Source organism: Lepisma saccharinum, unplaced genomic scaffold, assembly GCF_977018435.1.
Source record: "Lepisma saccharinum unplaced genomic scaffold, izLepSacc3.1 HAP1_SCAFFOLD_310, whole genome shotgun sequence".
Classification (NCBI taxonomy): domain Eukaryota; kingdom Metazoa; phylum Arthropoda; class Insecta; order Zygentoma; family Lepismatidae; genus Lepisma; species Lepisma saccharinum.
The window spans coordinates 251,214-276,288 of record NW_028143045.1 but is presented as its reverse complement, the minus strand read 5'-3'; the positions used below and the strand labels follow the sequence as shown (position 1 = coordinate 276,288).

General features: G+C 41.3%; 1 protein-coding gene across 1 annotated transcript in view; it reads right to left on the bottom strand.

The window, feature by feature from the left end:
* LOC145982676 (uncharacterized) overlaps positions 1-25,075 on the bottom strand; it is an 89,289-nt gene that overhangs the window by 2,241 nt on the left and 61,973 nt on the right. Inside the window, exon 11 of the mRNA XM_083116046.1 lies at positions 473-705. Coding sequence (XP_082972172.1) covers positions 473-705 — 233 coding nt within the window. The remainder of the gene's footprint in view (positions 1-472; positions 706-25,075) is intronic.

Sequence of the window (25,075 nt, the reverse complement as noted above, 5' to 3'; positions counted from 1 at the left end):
GTTGTGATATGTGATGTTCATATTACACTTGGCGGACCTCCTTTATATCGAAGTGCTTTGAGCTGTAGTTTCATAGAGAAGGGTTGAGTTTGTTTTTAAATCACCTATGTGCACAAAGAAGATAATCGGACGGGTTTACAGTTTGAAGTGGGTTCCGAAACACTATGCCCCACCATCGGGGAGGCACAGCATTGATTGAGAATATTATATGAATGAATGCAAATGAAACATTATAATGCTGAAATAAATTAATTTAAATTAGCATTTCTGCATTTACAATGGAGAGTTCATGTCTTCCTGTGAATCCTTCCAGGCGTCGCCTCATCGTCGTGATGAGGTAGAATAGCGATGTGAAATAGCCAAAATAGAAATGGAAATAAAATTTAGACGAAAGGAGTGCTGCAATAAAGCAACAACAATACTTCTATCATTAATGAGTACTTCAGTTTATAAAGAGTTAGCTGCGGTTTACCTTCGGAGCGAAGTACACATCTCTGATCAACATGCTGACTGTTGAAGGGATCTGCTTCATAAGGTTCTGTGGAGCCACTCCATCCTCTGCATTGTCGCAGTCAAGCGCAACTCTTCTGGCTACTCGAGTCAACAAACTCAGGAGGTCGATTCTGCTTGCATTATCCTTTAGCTCATCGCAGAGCTTCCTTATGAACCAGCTTCCTCCCCTGTCGTCCCAGCAGGCCTGAAAACCTGAAAAAAAGAGAGTTATATGTTTATTTTATATGTACTGTTGGGATGAAAACAGCATCCTGGCTAAATTTGGACGTTTGGAAAATGCTTGGATAGGTTGTCACTGAACATCAGAGTTCTTCATGACTCCGTACTACATGATATATCTGTGCGTGTTGCAGGCCCGTACCCAGGATTTTTTTCAGGGAGAGGCCAGACCCAAAGGCGGATTTTATAAATGTTCTCTAAAGAGGCACAGTATGTGAATTAATTAAACATATTATACACTATACAAGGTGTCATTTTAATAGCGCCCACGGACCACAGATTCGTGTAGAGGACATCAAAAGAAACAACTTTTCTCAGTAACATTTTTCACGTTGGTGCGTCAATTCGACGCTACAGCCGTTCAAAAAAGACCGTTTTGCCGCCTGTATGCTGGCAACCCAACACAACATTTGATAGTATCTGTGACGTCATTTCCTGGGGCGAAACAGCGCACGGTAGGGTTGCAAGGAACACACATATTTTGTGAAAAATGGCAAACTACCAACCACATTATTAGCTGTAAAACGAAGCGAGAAACCCTTCCAGTAAACCGAACATCATAGCCTACCAGCCAGAAGATCAGCAGTCATCTCAGATGAAGGGGGAAGTGAACCAACGATATGAGAAATGGTAAAAACGTATTCCAAATGAAGATTTTGTCTCAACCTACATGTCAAATATCAACAACAATAACCCTTATTGTACTTACAACTTACATGTGGCTGTTTACGCCCAGCTACATGTCAATTATATTTGCAAATCTCGTTGCAAGATTGATATCTACAGGTTTGTGTCCAGATGCCTTGTGGTAGTAATTTGTGCTGATAACGGAAGTATCTGAGGTTCACGTTGTTGCATTACGGCTAAAACGCGTACAACCACAGTAACAATCTAATGATGAATCAGTAGCGAATATACTGTCCTGTTCAGAGTAGCAAACTATTACATGTGTATCCGGTGCGTAGATAAACACAGTCGTCGGAGAGTTTGTTTTACTACTATTTATATCCCTGTATTTTCAACCATTTTTGTCACTTGCCTCATAATGCCATGAATATAAATTATATTATGTGTTGCTTACCTTTGGAATTTAGAGTTCTTTCATTTCTATTTTGTCATCTGTTCAGTGTGTCACAGAAAACTAGTATCAGAAGGACGAAGTGGATATACTAAATTGTAGATGCCAACTTGATAACTAGATTTTCAAATATTTGACATGCAAGCTGATACAAAATTCGATATGACCACTTCCACTTGAATTCTATTTTCTTTCTACCATTTTTCTTATCGTTTGTTTACTTCCTGTTAGGTTACAGAACGTGTTTTCTCGTTTTGTTTTACGGTACATAATGTGGCTGATTGTAGCTATGTCATTTTTCACAGACTATGAGTGTTCCTGGCAACCCTGTAACGCATCGCTTCACGACGGGATATGACGTCACAAATGCAATCAAATGTTGTGTGTGGTTGCCAGCATTCAGGCGGCAAAAGGGCTTTTGTTGAACGACTGTAGCGCCGAAACGACGCTCCAACGAGAAAAATTTTACTGAAAAAAAGTTCTTTGTTTTGATGTCCTCTATACGTTTCCGTGGTCCGTTGGCGCCATTAAAATGACACCCTGTATATATAAATATATATACACAGGGTGTCATTTTAATGGCGCCCACGGACCACAGATTCGTATAGAGGACATCAAAACAAACAACTTTTCTTAGTAACACTTTTCTCGTTGGTGCGTCGATTCGACGCAACAGCCGTTCAAAAAAGACCGTTTTGCTGCCTGGATGCTGGTAAGCCAACACAACATTTGATCGTATCTATGACGTCATTTTCTGCGACGAAACAGCGCACGGCAGGGTTGCAAGGAACACACAAATTTTGTGTAAAATGACAAACTACCAACCACATTATTAGCTGTAAAACGAATGCGTCCAGAAGACCGAACATCATAGCCTTCCAGCCAGATCAGCAGTCACCTCAGCGGAAGGGGGAAGTGAACCATCGATATGAGAAATGGTAAAAAACGTATTCAAAATGAACTGTCAATATCTGATTTTGTCTCAGCCTACATGTCAAATATCAACAACAATACATTTTATTCGTGGCTGTTTACGCCCAGCTACATGTCAAATATTTGCAAATCTCGTTGCAAGATTGATATCTACAGGTTTGTGTCCAGATGCCTTGTGGTACTTTTGTGCTGATATCACAAGTATCCGAGGTTCACATTGTTACGTTACGGCTAAAACACATACAAGCACAGTAACAATCTAATTATGAATCAGTAGAGAATATACTGCCCTGTTCACAGTTGCAAACTATTACATGTGTATCCGGTGCATAGATAAACACAGTCGTCGGAGAGCTTGTATTACTACTACTTATATCCCTGTATTTTCAACCATTTTTCTCTCTTGCCTCATAATGCACTGAATATACATTATATTACCTTTGGAATTTTGAGTTATTTCATTTCTATTTTGTCATCTGTTCAGTGTGTCACAGACAACTAGTATCAGAAGGAGGAAGTGGATAGACTAAATTGTAGATGCCAATTTGGCAACTAGATTTGCAAATATTAGACACGCAAGCTAAGACAAAATTCAATATTACCACTTCCACTTGAATTCTAATTTCTTTCTACCATTTTTCGTGTCGTTTGTTTACTTCCTGTTAGGTTACAGAACGTGTTTTCTCGTTTTGTTTTACGGTACATAATGTGGCTGATTGTAACCATGTCATTTTTCACAGAATATGTGTGTTCCTGGCAAACCTGGAACGTATCGCTTCACGACGGGACATGACGTCACAAATGCAATCAAATGTTGTGTGTGGTTGCTAGCATTCAGGCGGCAAAACGGGCTTTTTTGAACGACTGTAGTGCCGAAACGATGCACCAACGAAAAAAAATTTTACTGAGAAAAGTTGTTTGTTTTGATGTCCTCTATACGTTTCCGTGGTCCGTGGGCGCCATTAAAATGACACCCTGTATATATATATATATATATATATATATATATATATATATATATATATATATATATAATATGGTAGTAGTATAAATTTGTGCATCTGACTGCAACTCTGATTTCTTGACCAAACGACCGCAAAAAGTTGAAAAACTCACTTTTTCTCCCTGTTCCGTGCCTCATTTATTACGCTGACGACGTTTCACGGGCGCAAAAAGGCAGTGATGAGTGAAAGATGAGCTCTCATCCCCTCATCCTCCCATCTTTCTCATTCTCTTTTTATTCTCTCATCTTCCTCTCATCCTCCTCTCATCCTCCCATCTTTCTCTTATCCTTTCATTTTTTTATTTTCTTATTTTCTTATTTTTTGAAAGATGAGTGCATCTTATCGTAATTTTCCAAGTCTGGGACCAAATGTTTATATATCATGACCTACGTAAACCTCTTTTCTCATTCTCTCATTCTCTTATTTTTTGAAGGATGAGTGTACTTTATCGTAATTTTCCAAGTTTGGGACCAAATGTTTATATATCGTGATCTTCGTAAACCTCTCTTCTCATCCTCTTATTCTCTCATCCTCTCATTCCCTCATTCTCTCATTCTCTCTATTTTTAGAATATTGTCGTCAACATTAGAGATGAAGTTGGAGTGCTGGAATCAAGGGGACCAAAATGTTTATATATAGTGATCTTCGTAAACCTCTCTCTCGGGGGGGGAAGGATGTGGCATATACACACGCGCGCGCTCTCATCTTCTCATTTTCTTATTCTCTTATTCTCTTATTTTTGAAAGATGAGTGTATTTTATCGTAATTTTCCAAGTCCGGGACCAAATGTTTATATATTGCGACCTACGTAAACCTCTCCTCTCATCTTCTCATCTTCTCATTTTTGAAAAATGAGTGCACCTTATCGTAATTTTCCAAGTCCGGCGCCAAATGTTTATATATATATCGTGACCTTCGTAAACCTCTCCTCTCATCCTCTTATTTTTGAAAGATGAGTGTATTTTATCGTAATTTTCCAAGTCCGGGACCAAAATGTTTATATATTGCGACCTACGTAAACCTTTCTCTCTCGGGGAGGGAACGATGTGCCACACACATACGTGCGCGCGCTTATGTATTGTAACACAAACAAACAAACAAATAATAATTGTTGTTTTTTAGGATGCCTGGCCCCTATAACCTCGCCAGGGTGCGTGGTGCCCAACCAAAAATGTAAAAGTTTTCTAATGGCTGCGGTTATAGATTACCGCACCTCTGTAGAGTTTCACGTGTTTTTTTTTTCCCCCAAACTTCCATGAAACCCTACAGAGGACCTCCGTAGTGCATGCAACGTGTACTAACGACTCTAGTGTTATTTGATGTTGTGATATTTTTTGGATATAGAGTTTTATTATGAGATAGATAAAAATGATTATGTTTATTATAATATTTTCTTGATGAAGATGGAGAATGTATGTGTGTGTGTTACAAATAAAGTTGCATGCTTATTTTCTAGTGTGTGTGTATATGTTTTTGATGTTTCGACAGCATCTGAAACGATAAAAAGAAATTTTATTGTTAATTTTCACGTGTAAAAAACAACAACAAATTTTTTTTGTGCAAATTTTCTGATTGTCTCGTGCTATAGTGCAAAAAGATATTGTAAGTGATAACTAATGAAATTGACATTTGTAACTGATCTGAACTAGTGAAATTCGTATTGTGCCATTGTAACTGATTGTGCTAGTCCAAAAAATTACTTATTGTGCAAGAAAAGATGTTAAAAACTTGTTAAAACTGCTCTGTGACCCTCTCGTTCTTCACGTCGTAGGCGAAGGACTTCTCTGCAATCAGGATAACACTGCATAGGGTATCCTCGGGCAAGGCATCGTGGAACTCGCAGACGACCTTGATGTTGGTTCGATCGTTGACCACCACCTGCTTTCTCTTAGATGTGTTGATGACGGTCATGGGTCTCCGTGCTTTGAATTCGCTGGGCGTGTAGTACATGTCCACACTTCCCTCGGTCACGCGTTTGTAAGCCGAGAACGCTTCGTAAAGTTTGAGGTAATCGTTTTTGGTCACGTCAAGATTGTAATTCTCGCGCGGGAACACTTCATTGCGTCCATTCTTCAGATAAACGTTCTTGATCTTGCAGTCGTCGAACTTGCTGGAATCTTTTTCCTGATTCTTGTCCCTCCCGGTCTGAAAAAGCACTACGACGAAATCTGGCATGTCGAACTGTATGTTGTTGAACTGCGTCGTCACGTCGAATTCCATGTGACTTCCGGACGCCATCTTCTGCACGCACTGGTAGCCGTGAAAGTGAATCGACACCTGCGGACTTTTCAAGATATCCGCTTTGTACTTGAGGGCGTAGTTCGTTTCGTATTCCACCACCGGCATTCTTAATTCCATGCTTTGGATGACGCACTTGGCTGCTTCGGGTAAAGTGTTGGCTATCGGCGTGGTGCCGTCCGGACCCAAAGTAGCGTATCGCATCAGTGCGTCGTTGTCGTTGGCCGCTCTTCGAAACGTGACTCTCAGTCCTCCCTTCCACATGATCTCCTTGTAGTCCGAGAAGAATCCTGGAAGCAGACGCATGGGAAAGAGCACCGTGTGACTTCTCGTCGATATTTTGGTCCCGGCTTCGAATCCTCCTGCTTGATAGTACGCTGCGTCTGTTTTGGATAATTTCAAAGTTCCCACTGCCGTCGACGTGATGCCTGGATAATCTATTCTGTCGATGACGGTGTTGTGTTTCCTCACCTCCACCTGCGAGAACAGGTGAGGCACGAAGTTGTCCACGAGTATCAAGTTTGCTGCTGCGGGAAACGCGTCTCCGCTTTCTTTCTTCACCACGTCGAATTGAAGGTAGAGGTCCGCTCTGTGAGGATGAATGAACCCGTCGCCTACGTCCACGTCGTATTCGATCTCCCTGTTCGCTTCGTTCAGATTGGCAAACGTGCGACGGTTGGGAGGGAAAGATTGCAATTCGTAACTTTCGATTTGCTCCATTTTACATGTATGGTTATTTATTATACGTTGATCTCCACGATGGCAGTAGTTGTTGCACCTGCGAAATCTACCACGTCTCCTTTCTCGTTCGTCACCACCAACTCTATGTCGTCTATGCGGTTGCGACATACTGGAAAATAGATCGGCGAAGAGGGCGTGTAGATGATCGGTTCCATGAACTCGGAACTTGGTTTGAAAGTGGCTATGATTCCCGTCTGCTTGTGACTTCCTAATAATCCGTCCGAGGATTTCGTGATCATACCTTCTGCCACGTTGCAGTGTACGTTCAGAGTTTCTATGGCCAAAAATTTAGGAATGTTTGTTGCCACGTGCTTGATGCCAGCTTCGAGTTTTGTGTTGTTCTCGAAACCTAAAAGTTCTCCTATGGTGCCCAGGTCCACGGTCTCCGTCGCCGACAGGATTTCCACTCTGTGCGTGACCGAATTTTGAGAAAGATATGTGCCTTTGGGTAACTGAGCTTGCAAAGTGGAAAGATTGTATTGTCCTGGCGTGACGACGATGTGTTGGCTTCCGACGCTAATTTTGTTGTTGTGCTGCGTAACATTAGGTATGAGGTACATGCTGTAGAATGCACGCAGAGCCACGGATTTAGGATAGACAATGTCGTCGTGCAACGTGAGTTTCAAGATTGAAGATTCGCTCGTGAGATGGAACACGCCCATCCTAGTGATGCTGTTTCAGGTTCCACAGTACTTTCTGGAAATCCTCGATCGTAGGGTTATTTATTTTAGAGAGAAAGGCGAGCACGGAGAGGCAGAGATGACCGCAGTTCACGTCTCCGAAATCTTGAATGCGTTCGTCGTTGTAGTATATGGAGGTTTTGCTTGTTTTCAGATAATAAACTAAATTTGTAGGTGGAACACCTCCGAAAGAATCGAAAACGAATGCTTTATCATTATCGTTTTTGTGGTAACATATCCAATGCGTGCCTGGATTTTCTTGACCGTCCAAGTTGACTACTCCGCATTCTCTTTTTTTGACGCTTGAAGGTAACGAGTCGGACATGAAAACTCCTCTGAAGTGTTTGATTTGTAACGGTTCGATCAGAGATTCAATGTCTCGGTTGGTGAGTGCTTCTGTTTCTTTTTTTTATATTTCTTCAGAGCATCGAGGTTGCTTTTTTGTTTTTTGGTTATACCTTTCCCCTTCTTCTCCATTGCCAGGTTGTGACGTTTCTGTTCTTCCAATTCCGCCTTGTTCTTCTTCGAGTCGATGACGGTTTTCGCAATGGCGGCACTTCCGCCGGCCAAACTTCCAACGGCCCCCAATGCTGCCAGGATGGCCGGGATGCTGAATATGAAACCTCCGATCTTTTGCTGTTTCCGCGAACGCTGCAAGCGTCTCAATTGAGGTGTGCTGAGAAGTAATTTCATTCCGTGTCCTTTCGACAAGCAAGAACGTTTCTTCTCGCGTTGTTTTTTGGTGAGTAACCCATCGAGGGCACCTAGATTTTTTAGATTGGAGTATGGTATCTGGTACACGACACCCTTGGGCCTCATGTTGATGCTCTATGTGTTATTTTCACGGTATGTTATTTATATATATATTCTGAGATTTTTTCTTGTGTAGTTTTTTACGGTATGTTATTTATATATAAATATTCTGAGATTTTTTTTTCACGGCCCCGCAGTTGATACACAAATTCTATTACGTGCTTTGTTTTCTTGCCAAGAAGTTCCTTTGTCCCCTTGTACACGATTCGAGTTTTGTTCTCGATTAAAATAGATAGCTTCTCATCCGATAACATGTTAGCGTATCGATCTGGTAAAAATAGACTGTATTGTGCGTTGAGCAACAGGCGTACCTTAGGACCATACTGGGTAGAAACGATTGAACCGGAAGTTATCGTGTAAGATTTGTCGACTTCCAATTCCCGAATTTTTACATACTCAAATGACAAATTTAGCATTTGTTTTAATGCTTGGAGCTCACTTATTTTTTCAGTCGTCATATCAAAAAATTTCAGAGTGTTAGAGAGAAATTTAATTGTTTTTCACGATGTGTGTTATTTATATATACCGAAGATTATTTTTTTCACGATGTGTGTTATTTATATATCAAGTTTTTTTGACACGTATATATATATTATTATTTTTTAACAGAGGAAGAAAGTCCGTGCTTCGGAAAACGCGATGATATGCGTAGTGATATCTTCCGTCTCCTGCATAGACTTGTACCAATCATCAGTATACCATCTTCTTCCCTGCCTTGCCTCGTGCAATTCGTCCAACCTCTCGTTTAATTTTTCCCCTGCAGCCGAAAGCAGAATGTTGAGATCACCGCACCTCAGGCCGCTGATCTCCCGAAGAAGGTCCTTGAGAACCATTTCACAAGGGATGCGAAATTCCGGCGTCGTTCTTGCCATGATTACAAGTTTATTAACATCTCCGTTTACTATCTTTTTGAATATTTTAGATAGTAGCTCGGGTGGCAAATCAGTTATACGAGACATGTTTATTTTTTACGGTATGTTATTTATATACCCCACCCCAATTTTTGTTTCGTGTTCATGGCGATGGTGGTACCCAGTGCGGCGACCCGTTGTGACGGTTGATATACATATATAAATATCATCCCGCCACAGTCACTCTCTTCTCTTATTATACGAGAGTGAGATATGTCACGCGCCGAAACGGATCACTGATCGTTACGTAATGTAGCAAGTTGCGCAGTTTCCCGAGAGAGGCCGTTTGCTGCCTCGGCTCGTCATTCGCGCATGCGTAATACAGACTTGTCGTTTGACCAGCGGTGGGAGCTGAGAGAACGAACAGTCACGACACAGATTTCTTACACGCGATACCCACCACAGACCAGGATTTACGCCAGCCGGAGCGGAGAGACGACAGGTACATATAGTAGTTCGTGAAACAGTTGCCCGATCTTTTTATCCTCCCTTCGTTGCGTATTTGGCATGGCATATTAGCTAACGTCTACGTTTGAGCTGCCATATCGTCCTAGTCATCAGGACTTTTGCCATATTACGTAACGGGGAAGGAGGAAGGTCAATATGGGGCTTTTGTCAAATTCATTCTGGTAACTTGTTGTGTAGCAACAGATTAATCCTTCTAAATTGTTGAGTCAATTGTGTTAAATTAGTTATTACAAAAGAAATCAAGTAGATTAAATTATTTATTCCTTTTTTGTCTCTCCACTCCGTAACCGGCTGGAATATTGCATCTACCTTTTTTTTTTAAGATAACCTGATCAGTAACTTGTTTCGGCACCATCTCAAATACTCTTTTCATAATTGTTGGGACATATTTCAAAACGGGTGTAACTATTTATATTTATTTGTTTTAACGTTTGATGAAGAATTGGGAAGGGATATAATGCGTGTATATACGAACTAAATTTTGGGGAGAGATCGATCATTGTTATTTATTGTAAGTTGTTTAAATGGGATTCAATGAAGTGTCACATTCCGCATAATTTAAAATATTGAATCTATTGTACTGATCAACTTACTGTTACCCTTTTTACAAAAACTAAACTGTTTATGAATAAAAGTTTGTTTGAATAGGGTATAATTTGTGATCAATCCAAGAATGGACTAAGTCGTTATTCTTTTGACAAAAAAGGGAGTGGACGTAGCTTTATCTAGTAGATTAGAGATAAATTAACTGGGTTGTTTAGGGGCGTACGTAATTTTCTTGGGAGGGGGAACTAGACGATTCCCCCACTTCTCAAGAAGATTTCGTTAACCCAGCTTGCATGCACTCGGCGATTTAAGTTGTTTGTGTCCTGGAGGAAATAAAAAAAAAACAAGCAAATCGATCCACGAAGTTCGGGGTGCCAAACTGGGCCGGGCGAATTAACGATACTACGGTAGCAGGATCTATATCATCGTACGCTTCAATATTGCCTTTTTTTGAGAATTTTTGCTATTGGGTAGCAACAGTATTTGGAAAATTGAAGCGTAACTAATGAAATAAGTAGTATTCGCCACAAAAAGATGGTAGCAGGCATGGAGAACTTAAATTGCGGAGTGTAATCTTTAGTAAACTTTAGTTTTTTTTTCCAGCTCCTTTTGACAGACTTATAAAATTGATTGTTATTTGTAACCTTACTACGTCATGTCTCAGTTTAAGGGCTTTGTTCAATTAGATCCTACAACTACTCCTAAGCGGCCAGAATATGTTAAAATGCCCAAAGTACTTTTTACCCCACCCGCTCAAACAGGTGCGGATAAATCAGACATTGAGGACCCCAAAGAGTCGGGATTCAAATCATCGTTGTCAAATAAAGTAATGTTACGCAATTTGGATGCCGATATCGATGCACTGTCTTTATGTAATGGAGAAGATAGTAATAATTTATTCTTCTTCGTCTTATCAGTTCAGCTGATTGTCAGCGTAAATATGTACCCGGAATCACTAATTTTGACGAATGTCCTCAGGAAAACGGGGGGAAATCTCAAAATGTTGTGGCGTGAGGCTTTGGCTGCAAATGCATCGTGGTTTGCATTAAAATGTCAAATTTGGAAAACGTTAGTAACTTCTAATATCCTTACCCTTCTTATAAATTCTAATGTTTGTAGATTTCAAAAAACATCCGAAACGCTATATTCATTTGCTTCAGCAATAGTTGACTGTGCTAATGCATTAAATATTATATGGGAGGAGTCTGTTTTGATTCAAACCATTTTACAAAATCTACACCCCACCACTCGTGGATTTTTGTTGTTTAAACCAACACCAACTACCCTTTCGGAATTACTTGCATTAGCTCAGGAAATTTCCCCATTGGAGCGGAATTTTTCACGCGCTCCTGTAAATGATGAAAGGATGGATTATGAGAATCATAGGTTGATGGCGACAACTTCAAATCGGGTCACAGGCAATATACCTACTTCTAGTGTTTCTAAACTTAATAAACAATGCTATAGATGTTTAAAATGGGGCCATGTTAAGGCTAACTGCCGTGTTAAATTACCGGCCAATGTACGGTCCGGAGGCAAATTTAATCAGAGCATTAATAATGATCGTAGACAATCGGAATATAATGTAAACAACTAATAACTTTATGCATTAGACGTATGTCACCTTCTGGTAGAAATGTACATCTGTATATGTTAATCATATGGTATCCTTCTTCTTCTTTCCTATAATTCTTGTTTTTCTTTCTTTTCTCTTCTTATTAGTAAATTTTGGTTTGTATTTATTTTCATGTTATCATTTCGTGGAGAATTGTACCGTGATGACCTACTACACCTATTGAGCATATCGACATCTTCATCGAAGTGCCCTGCTATCAGATTCTGCCTTTTTGCCTGTAGTCATACGTCACCGTCGTCTATCTGGAAATCTTCGCTCATCAACTGCACTAGACAAATTGAATTTAAAAATTTTCTTCTACATAGATCGTCACTTCTGCATCTCTTTGACCCCTGATGGATAAGGATTCTAGTACGGATACTTGGGATTAGTACCGATTGACTCTGGTGTTCCTCAGGTATGTTTTGCAGATAGTGTTTTACGACGAAGAAGAAATTACGATATGTAATGTGCACTCTGTGACCAAATTTCAGAAAATATACCGCATCGTGACCTTAGTGTACTGCCTGAAATGCCTCTAGTGATGATACTTCCCTTGATGAAAATGTATTGTGGTATGTCATTTGTTATAAAAAGAAGTTACCTTGTTCAACAAGATGGAATAGTTTAAGGATTCCTTGAGATTGGATTGTATACACGTCTTGCCTTGTAAATGCATGAACTGTATTGGATGTTCCCGATTACAGGATTAAGCATCCCCTTTTCTTCTATGGAAATTTTCGTCGAGTATTTCTCTTCTTTGTGTACCTTGTGCAGGAAGCATACGGATTCTTAGAAGATGATTGTAATTATACATGAACTTTTATGAGGATTTTCTGTCAGCATGAACTTGTATTGTGTTCAATCATATGATATATTTGGTGGAATGTATTTCAACACCATGGAATTAATTGGATTTTATAAACTTGAATAATATTCGTAGTGCAGAAACTTTGTTAAAAAGCAGGACACCTTCTTTAATATTTTTTTCAGTGATATATTGAAATTGTGTGGTGCTATATAGGTGATCCTCATTGAAATATATATTTGGTATATGTATGTATAAATATAGGCTCATAATGCCTCTTATTATTGCCAGTCTTTCATCAGGGTATTATAATATATTCATTTTCATTTATATCTTGGGATACATTCTCCCAATATTTATTCAGATTAACCATATGATATTATTTTAATCTTGTCTTATAGACTTTTAGACATATTTATTAAAATGAGTTACTTGCTAGATTTGCGGAGTGGATCTCCTCTAATGCATTGTTGACTGGTTGCCACAAGGATGTGTATATTTCTGTATTATTAGTGGCTTATATCTAATCATGATTTGGATCTCATTTGTATATATATAATCAATTCAATATTTATGGGTATCAAAAATTTTTGGGTTTTGTAATTCATTATGGGAGTAATTAGAGAAAATTTGCAAAAAACCAAACAAAAAAAAACAAAAAACAAAAAGAGTATATACACATTTATAAAAATTTACTTGCTGCAATTTCAAGAATATGTATTTAGCGGTTTTAGGGGTGTAATTTTATGGTTGTTTATTGTTAAATTTATGCCTGTGTGACCTGGATTTTTCGGAGCAGAGGGAGCTTGTGACGGTTGATATACATATATAAATATCATCCCGCCACAGTCACTCTCTTCTCTTATTATACGAGAGTGAGATATGTCACGCGCCGAAACGGATCACTGATCGTTACGTAATGTAGCAAGTTGCGCAGTTTCCCGAGAGAGGCCGTTTGCTGCCTCGGCTCGTCATTCGCGCATGCGTAATACAGACTTGTCGTTTGACCAGCGGTGGGAGCTGAGAGAACGAACAGTCACGACACAGATTTCTTACACGCGATACCCACCACAGACCAGGATTTACGCCAGCCGGAGCGGAGAGACGACAGGTACATATAGTAGTTCGTGAAACAGTTGCCCGATCTTTTTATCCTCCCTTCGTTGCGTATTTGGCATGGCATATTAGCTAACGTCTACGTTTGAGCTGCCATATCGTCCTAGTCATCAGGACTTTTGCCATATTACGTAACGGGGAAGGAGGAAGGTCAATATGGGGCTTTTGTCAAATTCATTCTGGTAACTTGTTGTGTAGCAACAGATTAATCCTTCTAAATTGTTGAGTCAATTGTGTTAAATTAGTTATTACAAAAGAAATCAAGTAGATTAAATTATTTATTCCTTTTTTGTCTCTCCACTCCGTAACCGGCTGGAATATTGCATCTACCTTTTTTTTTTAAGATAACCTGATCAGTAACTTGTTTCGGCACCATCTCAAATACTCTTTTCATAATTGTTGGGACATATTTCAAAACGGGTGTAACTATTTATATTTATTTGTTTTAACGTTTGATGAAGAATTGGGAAGGGATATAATGCGTGTATATACGAACTAAATTTTGGGGAGAGATCGATCATTGTTATTTATTGTAAGTTGTTTAAATGGGATTCAATGAAGTGTCACATTCCGCATAATTTAAAATATTGAATCTATTGTACTGATCAACTTACTGTTACCCTTTTTACAAAAACTAAACTGTTTATGAATAAAAGTTTGTTTGAATAGGGTATAATTTGTGATCAATCCAAGAATGGACTAAGTCGTTATTCTTTTGACAAAAAAGGGAGTGGACGTAGCTTTATCTAGTAGATTAGAGATAAATTAACTGGGTTGTTTAGGGGCGTACGTAATTTTCTTGGGAGGGGGAACTAGACGATTCCCCCACTTCTCAAGAAGATTTCGTTAACCCAGCTTGCATGCACTCGGCGATTTAAGTTGTTTGTGTCCTGGAGGAAATAAAAAAAAAACAAGCAAATCGATCCACGAAGTTCGGGGTGCCAAACTGGGCCGGGCGAATTAACGATACTACGGTAGCAGGATCTATATCATCGTACGCTTCAATATTGCCTTTTTTTGAGAATTTTTGCTATTGGGTAGCAACAGTATTTGGAAAATTGAAGCGTAACTAATGAAATAAGTAGTATTCGCCACACCGTTCACCCAGCGATGCGTCTCTGCTCACGAACCTTTCGAAAGCTACATGTTCCAATTTTCTGTCTGCTTCGTGACGTGCATCCAGATCCGTCTGTGTGGTGTTGTAGGCGATGTCGTGATCTTTGCATGCCGCGTCCAACGGATTCACACCCTTGTCTCCTCTCTCCAATCTTTTCTCGAGTTTGGTACCCGGTCCGCAGTACTGGTAGCCAGGTAGATGCATCTCGAAAGGTAACTTGTTGATGATGTCGTTCACGAGTCCCTTTCCTTCGGCCACGTTCCAAAATTTCGGAGGCAGCGTGTTGATGATTTTGATCAGGTAACCTATGCCCTTGTCGTCGTTCACGATGAAGTTGGAAAGTTTCGTGCTGATCATGTCCACGATGCCAACCTTCTCGTTGTAGAAATTACCGTTGCCTGCATTCTCTTCGCCGGCTATCACCAACAATCGGTCCACGAGTTTCCTAACGTCGTCCACCCAAACGAATTCTTTGGGTAACGTGTTGTAGCGTTTGACGCCGCTGCCTGTTTTGACCTGGTTCCAAATCGGTTTGATGAGATTCCTGTACTTCTCGCCGCTGCTCGATTTCACCCTATTCTGCGAGGCGTCGTTGTTCTGGTACAAGGCATCCGTCATGATCAGAATTTCCTTGTAACTCTGGTAATCTTCGTCGGTATAATCTTTCGGCTGCTTTTTGGCAACAAGTTCCCACAGTCCCACCGTACCCGGATACCTGTTCCAACTATCCTTGTCGCCTAAATTGACTTTAATGTCGTTGCCTTCGAAGGTCACCTTCGATTTCCCAATCTTCCACACCACACCGCCGCCTTCGCTGGTTTCCATGCTGGGATACAATCCGAACACTTCATCCTTGTCGAATTTCCCCGTGCTCAGGTAGTCTCGTGCCAAAGGTCCCAACTCGATTTTATCCGAAGACGTGCTGCCTATGGCTCGACGTCGTGCCGGTGCATCCTTCAGTTCGAACGGCGTCGAAGGAATGCTTGAAATAGGCGTGGGTACAGCGTAACTTTTAGCTGCGAGCGGTACGAGTTCATTAATCAAATTTTTATTTTGTTCCGTGACACTTTTAATTTCTTTACCTAGACCGCTGATGGCATCAATCACAGGTTGATCCTGACGTTTCTTCTCTTCGTAGAATCCGCGATTTTCGGATTTCCAACCTTTGAAGCGTTTCGCGAGGTAATCGCGAAGCTTGAGATTTTCGTCTTCAATTTTTCGTTTCCTCATGACGTTATTTATATACATCGTTTCTCACAACGTTGCAACGTTTAGAAAGTCGTTGATTTTGTTTCTGTATTTTCCGTCGTTGGGTTTCCTCGTCATGTCGATCGTCACGAATCCGAAATCGTCACCGTTCCAGCAAGTAGAGCAGCAGCCTTCCGAAAATTGATTGTTGTTCATGTCTCCGCCTACGTAGTCATCGTACGCATGCTTGAGGTTGGTGTGATCTTGACGAAACAAACATATGAAATTAGCGTTGTCGCGTACTAACTGTTTTGGAATTTTGGAAAACGTTTGAGCTAGGTAGAAGCAATCCATTCCTTTGTGACGACCTTGCGTGAAAAAGTTGCGAATTTCATTTTGATTTTCCAGGATGGCGTCGTCGAACACAACGACTGAATTTTCACGACAATCGTCAAGTGGTTTTATTTCCGAGGCAAACGTTGCAATGTCTAGACCATCGTACAGTTTCATCAGTTGCTGGTATTTGGATTGCTCCAAACTTTTCGAGAACACGTACAGGTGCCTGTTCTTCCAATCTAACCAATTCGGTGCGAGGAGAAAATTGTCCACGAGCAGTGTCGTTTTCCCACACCCCGAAGGACCTACGATCAGACAGCGGATGCTGTCGGGAAGCAACTCGCCGTTTTTTTTCTTCGTTTGACTTTCCGAATCATGTAGACGCTTCACCACGTTCCACGTACTCATAGAATCACTTCGTTTGAATCGATCCAACTTGTTTCCGGAAGTCCCAGCCATTTCACCAAAAGTTTGTTGCCTCTCTTGCGCAAAACTTTTTCGATAAGGTACGTGTCGGGGTATTTAGTTTTAGAGAGTTCCTCTTCATAGAAGCGCCCCAATAAAATTTCACCGCCACTGTCCTTTATTATATACGTGTGACGGTTCCCGGGTAGAACTCGAACCACGGTAAAAAGTTCAGTACTCCAGTTTCGTGTGAAACCCCTGTCGAACGTTCGCTTCAATTTACTAATCCTCACCTGTTCTCCAATTTTGTATTTAGCCTTTTTTGTCGTGGGCGTGTACTTTGGACAGTAAACGCTAGAAATTAAACGTTGCTCGTCAGACCTGGTAACGTCAGCTGGCTTCATGCCTATCGTTGCGTGCCGTGTGTGATTATAGTCGTTAACAAGTTCCGGAAGAATAGTGACCCACTTGTAGCTTCCCTGAAGCGTGAAGCGTGACCACATGCGCGATTTCAGAGTGCGATTGAATCTTTCCACGATGCTGGCCTTGACGTCACTGAAGGTCGAGTAATGTTGAACGTTGTGTTTCCGAATAAACTTTTGGAATACGGCATTGTAAAATTCCTTCCCTTTGTCCGTGTGCAGAAACCGAGGTCGTCTGCCGCCGCTTTCGCGAAAAATTGTCTTGAATGCTTCCGTGACGCACGTTCCTGTTTTCGCCTTCAAAGGTAGAGCCCATGCGAATTTCGAAAATGTGTCTATGACGGTGAGGAGGTACTTGTTGCCCTTGTTCAATTTATGCACGTTTTTTAACTTACCACTACTCATTTCGACGAGGTCGCTTTCCCAGAGGTCGTCGATTCTCTTGGTTACCACAGCCAAACGTTTGTAGTTGCGGCGTGCAGGTTTATGCAATTCTTGGACGATAGCTTGCCTATTCATTTTTATTATTTTTAGAGATTACGTTTGAAGAGAAGCACCAGCGTGATGGGATTCAAAGAGGGTGGCACTTCGCTCGTGTTTTGAATGATCAGCTTATCGCCGGCACTCACGTCGAAAACGGTGAGATCTTCGTCTTCGTGTATTTCATATATGTTGCGCGTTTCGTTCCAACGCGCCAGAGGAATATTTCCTGCTTTCTGGACACCACGATTCGATATCAAAGTCATGGTGGGAACGCTAGCTTTTCTGCCGTGAGACCAGTACGAAAATTCGTTTATCTGAATCGTGCCATCGAGGAGAAACTTGTAGTACGGATGATAAGGATGTAGCATGTACAGTTTGTTACCTTCGACGAAGGTGGAGATTCTCTGTTGATTGGGTACGCTGTTGATTTCGATGGCTTGCAGAGAATGCAGTTTAGCGAATTTAGTGTCGATGCTAACGAGGTTGCTGTGAAGCTGACCCAGTGTGTTTTGTACGGGCACCAAATGTTCGACTATGGTATCCGTTACGGTAGAAAATGACGGTTTGATTTTCACTTCCACGTTCAACTGCTTGTAGCTTTCGTTGAGTTCTTGCAACTTGGCACCGAAAGAGGCCAGCGTCGATTCCTGCGTTGATTCCAGCACTCCAACTTGATCTCTGATGTTGACGACAATGTTCTGAAGGTTCTCGATTTGATTCAATTTCGAGCTCTTCTCGGTAAGATCGTTCACGATGATTCGCATGTCTGTAAACTGCGTGTGAAGGTCGGCGACGCTCTGCGAAGTGGGCAGCGTCGACACCAGCGAAGCAAGTTCGTCTCGAATCTGTTCCACGTTCGCCGTTTCCGTTTCCAATCGTTTCAGCATACGTGATATGTTCCTTTTCAAAGCGTGTAATTCTTTGGAGGTGGGGAGATTGGCCACTTTACTCTCGAGATCGCTCAACGAACTTTTGATGTCACTCGAATCGGATAGTGCCGTCACCGCCGTTTTCAATTTTTCCAAATCTTCGCTCGAAGGCACGCTTGTTCGTAACGATTCCAAGTCACCCTGTATGTTGTCCAGTACGTGATGAAAATGAGTAAGATTGGATTCGACGTTCAAATTTTCCAAATATTGAATCTTCTGCTGAACTGTGCTTAACGTGTCCTGAATACTCGTCAACACACTTGCTTCAGCGTGAATATTTTTAATTTCTTCGTTGATCAATTCCAGAGACGCCTGAAGCGTAGCGATGGTGGTTTGAATGTGTTCGAAATCTCGATAAGCCTCCAGTTGAATTTTTATGTTCGCGACGCTTTTACCGATGACCTGCAGTTCGTCCGACGATGGTAGGTTCATTATTGTATCTTCCAAAGTCTGCAACTTGGATTTAATTTCTTCCAACGTGCCGGTGAATTCTTCTTGTAATTTGGAAACGACGACGTGCAAGCGTTCTACATCAATATCGTTCACGACGGTTTGAAGTTCAGAGAAATTCTTTTCTATTGCGGAAGTTCGTTCTTCGATTTCGAGTTTCAATTTTTCCAAATCTTCATTTTTCGATTGAAATTGCTGTAATTTGGCCAAATCATTTTGAAGCGAATCCATGCTCAACTGTATATTTTGAATGTTGTCGTAAGAAGGTACGTCGACATAATTTTTTATCAGTGTTTTCAGTTCGGAATCGATTTTCAGAATGGGGTCGAGACATTGCGTTTGGAGCGTAGCGATTTCCGACTCTAAACTTTTGTTTAAGGTTTCCTGCAAAGCGATCAAATCAGTCCTCAACTTCTTAACACGAACGTCCAACATGAGAATCTCTTCTGCATGGTCTACACGCTTGGTGTTGCCGAAAATGTCGTTAGGCATTTTTGGTTAACGGTTATTTATAATAGGATAGACGATTCGTAATTCTACGAAGAGAGGAATAAGTTTGTCGTAGTCTCCGAGGAGTTCCACGTACAGGTAATCTCCTGCAGACACATCGTATGTAATGTTAGAAAGTATCTTGTCGTGCTTCATTCGAAAAATGTTCTTGCCGGTAGAAATTTTGATTTCGCCTGTGTTCTCCGGATTCACGGTGATTTGAAGTTTCCCGTCGATCGGAATTTCATAGAAATGTAAATTGTTATTAAAAACATAAAACATCTTGCCCACATCGTTATTTATTTCCGTCCATATACTATTAAGATGTACAATTAGTAGACCATTGAGTTTAGATAACACGGAAGGTAAGAGGCTATTGGAATTTGGCGGTGCAGTGTCCATGTTGTTTTGTTTGCGAAAACCAAAGAGATTCATTGTCCTTGTTAGTTATTTAACACGTTGTGCATTTGCTATTCTTCAAAAACCAGACGGAGGAAAAGAATGAAAGAGGGAGCCCTCGGGCGATGAAAAGTTGCAACCTGTTATTATGTTGTTAAGCCCGCTCCAAACCGAGGCTCATTAAATTCAACTCTTATTTTTCATCGCCCGAGGGCTCCCTCTTTCATTCTTTTCCTCCGTCTGCTTTTGAAGAAGAATGGCAAAAACACAGCGGACTTCATGGCTATGGGGTTACGGTTAACACACGTCACATTTATCGCTTCCATTGTAGTGCCCCCACTCTCGCGTGTGGATTTGACAATTGAGAACACGTAACTTGTTGTCCGTTGCATCCAATGCGACCTTGCTTACGCGCGTTGTGTACAAATCATGCAATTTACTTGCAATGCGATGATCGGTGCTGAGTTGCCTTTTACCATGAAAAAGGCATTCCTTGTAGTCCTGCATGCTAAATTTGCTGGTACTTATTTTTCCCACCCCCTTCGCTTTCTTGATCTCTTTTTCTTCTGCAATCTTTACACAGTACATTTTGGCACGAAGCCCCGCAAATTCGCTGATGTACTCCCCGCCAACTTCATCTTTGTATTTTCCAATCGTCATTTTGTTTTCTGCCGAATGTAAGTGATGGCCTGATGGTAAGTTGCTAAAATCAAACAGATGCTTCATCTTAGTCAGATCATGTTCGAGGCTTGGTGTTTGGATTAGAAAAATGAAGCTATCCGTGTCAATGTAACATATTTGGATGTTATCTCCATAAAAAGGTTGAAACTGATCGTAGTACGATTGGTACATGTGCAATTTTGATAGTTCAAGGACAGTGGCACCTATGGCAATCGGCTTGTTGAGCATCACTTGCTTCTTGTTCCTCTCGACGAATACTAGATTCTCGTCGAAAATGGTGAAGTTTTTGAAGTGGGGGGACGCGACGATCTTTTCAAATTTCTTTTCGTCCGTGACCAACGTTGCGTCGATGTAATTACGCACGTTCTCCATCGTCTTGCCGTAGATGGCGTTATTGAACAGTTTGTACAGATTCTTGTCTGCAGGCGATGTCGATTGCGCTCTGCGTCGCGTGTTCTCGGCTATGTACGGTTCGAGCCACTTGCTCTGTCGGAACTTCAATCCTCTATGAACTTTCTTCAACTGCAAGCCGTGACTTATGTAAAATTGGAGGAGTCGGTAGTGCAGAACGTAATTCCGCTTGTTCTCCATGCTTAGTATGAGTTTTGGCTCCGATCCTCCAGGTGGCTTCTCCTTGGTGGGGGCCAGGGCCAATCCGTGATGTTTCTCGTGAAGCCTTTCGGGATAATCGAGATCGACTTCCAAGAAACAGCCCCATTCATTATCTTCGCTCCAGTTGAGAAAATCTTCGCAGGAGAGTTCCTCTTCGGTCATCCACGCGTAGTCGCTGATGGGAAGACACTGGGACATGGAGTGGCCGTACAGGTTGTTGACATCCCAGTAGACAATATAGGTGTTGGGCTTCGATGCATCGTAACCAGGCGTATGAGGATTGTTTGCCTGAGCATGGCGTCGGGGGCATTGGACGATGCCACCGCGTATCGCACTCTCCATGAAAGCATACTGTTCCTTCTCTGCGATGAGGCCCAGTTCCACGTTGGTGTATTTCATCATCGATTCCCAAGTTAATCCCGGCGTGGTGAAGAAATACGCAGGATCCAACTTGTATATCGCGATGCATCTCTTACGAAACGATTCGAAAATATCCATCAGAAGTGTCACGTCCAATTTGAGATAGAGATCGTGATAATCGCGAAAAGTTTGGCAATTGAATGCCGTCCACACACTACGAGCGTGTTCGTAGTCCTCTTCGGAACAGACGTCCTCCATGAGATGAGAATAAAATGCCTTCCGGGGTGGAAGTTCCGTCTCGTCAAATTTCTCAAAATCGTTGACGTACTCGTAGGGGTAGACGCCCTTGCGACGCAACAGATTCAAATTCTCATCTCTCCCCGAAAAACATTTTTGCTTGGTGGCCACAAGATCTTCGTCGCCAAGTTGAGCTGCAAGGCCTGCGAGGCTGGAGGACAGGAAATTGTAAGAGTCCAGGATTCGCACTTCCACGCTTCCTCCTTCTTGGAGAGGGATCCACACTCTCACCGCAATATACTTCTCGCTCGTTCTCGGAATGATGCTGATTCGAGAAGTTATGTTGTGGAGCTCTTTGACGAAGAGATGTGTGTCGTACTTCTCCGTGTAGTGCAGAAACATGGCAACAAAATGCGACTCCTTAATTTTAAGATTGCACGAATTACAGATGGTGCTTAGAAATAATCCATTCTGGTGGTTATGGTGGACGACCTTGTAATTTTCGGGGGTGAAAGCCTGGTTACACTCCTCGCATCTTGTCGCCGCGTCATGTCCCCGTTGTTGTTCTGTTGTGAGAGCAGGTGGAGAAACGTAAGAGCCTTTCAGGCTGGGTGCAAGTTCTCTCGCGCATTCCGCTATCTTCTCAACAAAATGTTTTGCCGCATCGGGTCCGCAATACAAGATGACATCATTCAATTTTTCTCCGTAGATGGAGAAACTGCAAGGCTCGTGGTGAAAAATTTGGATCGTGCTTGAGGTAGAGGGATCAGGGTTGCAAGACGTCATGGGAACTTGGAAGCTTTCAAAGTCGGCATAAAGGACGACGGGATGGTGGAGAAGAGCCTGGTGTTTCTGAAATTTCATCTTGGTTCCGGGTTCCGGCATGACATCTTCGGGTTCTGCATTCACGGAGCCAAAACACTTGTGCTGTTCTTTCATCTTCTTACCCCCGCGAAAAATTCTCAAACACCGATCGCAAATTTCGATCTTATCGTGATTCTTGCTGATCTGTCTTCCTACTAATCCTGAGAAATTCCGAATTAAACTGTAACGCCCATCTACAAGCAAGAGTCGAATTACATTATTCTGGCTTCTAGCACGTCTTAACACACGAATATTGCCGGAATCGTCAACCCCAAACACAGAAATATCGATATCTTCTCCTTTTTCCTCTCTATAGTTTTTTAAAAATTGATTGATCTTATTCAGGGGCACAGGATAGGAAATTCCTCTCATCATATTCTCGTATCTTCCCTCGTATTCTCGGTAATTGGACAGGCGTTCGGGGTTAACATTATTAGCTGGGTGTAATGCGGCGATGACAGACCATAGGAAACTCTTCTGATCATTACTTTGTATGTTCAACACTGCATTTTGCTTTTTTTTGTTTTTTGTTTTTTTTGAGCGCTGCGTAATGGTTTGAAATTGCAGACTCGAAGTTCTAACATGTGGCTGCGACCGCAAAGACTCCATCCACTTCCTCTACCTTCAAACTCTTCTTGTTTTTGTGTCAGGTGATCAAATAGCCGTGTCACTATCTCGTCAAGATCCTCGTTATTGTCATCGTGTAAGGCTTCACACCCTACGTAAAAGCTAAAAGTGCTTGACTCGGACGAGACAACTTTCTCATACAGCAGGGTCAAGACGAGATGAATTTTAATTGCAACATTGACGAGGCAATCACGTAATTTATCGACTACCTGAGATTTCACATTGTCGAGGAAGATGCTCGAGTCACACTTTTCATCGCTTCCAGATTTATACGTTATGATGCGTGCATTTTTATTCAAAGCACCGCCTTCATGCTCATCAATGCGAGATTTTTTTGCCGGCGGGGCTACGACATCATGATCCGGTCGACGACATTTTTTCAAATGCCTAGCAATATTAGGTTTAGAATATAATATTCCGCAGTTGCGACATGCCACTTTCCCGCAAAGACCGGAGGGACCTGGTTGCGGTTCCATTTTTTCTCTCTGTTATTTATATATATACAGAGAAATTTTTTTTGGGGGGGTTGTGGTGGTGGTAGTGGAAAGCGCACTGAAACAGAAGAAAAAAAATTGAAAAAATGCTCGACATTTTTTCCTTCCACATATATATTAGACGCGAACAGTATGTATGTATGTATGTGTGTGTGTGCACTGTTGTAGGAGGTTAAAAATATGGGACATGTAAGTGTGTGTCAATTTTTTATGGCTCCTCTGAATATGTGTGTGTCAGACGCAAAACAAAAATATTAATATATCATGAAAAAATAAAAACTTACCTTTCAAGAGAGATAGAGAGAAACTTCAAAATAAAAACTTGTAGCTCACTAAAACTTCCACGATGATATATATGTATACTGCCAGATAAACAATTAAGAATACTGAACTGCCACGATTGACGTTCACCTTTCAAGAGAGATAGAGAGACTTCAAAATAAAACTTGTAGCTCACTAAAACTTCCACGATGATATATATGTATACTGCCAGACAAACAAATTAAAAAATACTGAACTGCCACGATTGACGTTCACTATGATAATGATGTACAAAAGAAGAAACTGGTACGTTATATAGGAACTCCTTTTTTTTTTCTCCTTCTCTCCTTCCTACTCCACGCGACTCTCTTTGGTGAAAACACAATGAGAGCTATAGTTAATATTCTAGCAAATAAAACCCTTGTTGACTGATTCATTTATTCATGCTATATTTTTATTCAACAAAAAACTTTTGTGATGCGCACAATATCCTGTGGGGGACAAATAACAATAAACGGGACGTTGATAGTTCCACCCATGTATGTATTGTCGATTATTTTCCCCTCGGCCTCTATTCCACGCCCCGTCAGGGTATGGTGTGTGAAACAGACGATTCCCAGCACAAAACTCAAAAAGCGGAAGATGCTGCTGTGTTTGCTTCCGCCGCATCCGCTTCTGATTCTATTGTTATCGGGGATGTGATGGGTTTTTTATTCAGGACCGTGGGAAAGCTAAAAAAAATAGAATCTCTTCGGGCGAAAGAGGATGCAAGATGAATGGGATTGGGGAGGGGTTGCTGTGGATAGTTTGGTCCGTGATGAAAATGTTACATTGAGCGACGAAACACAATTTCTCCACAGGGACAGGAAAAATTCTACCGAGCGTCGCTATCCACGCGAACATTAGAAATTGCTTGAATGCCTTGGGGGGCTTGGCATAGGATTATCGATTTTCGTTTTTAGAGAATAATCTATGTAAGATTCTAGCATCGAGAATAAACAACATTGATTAAATTTTTGACAACATTCGCAGTACAAA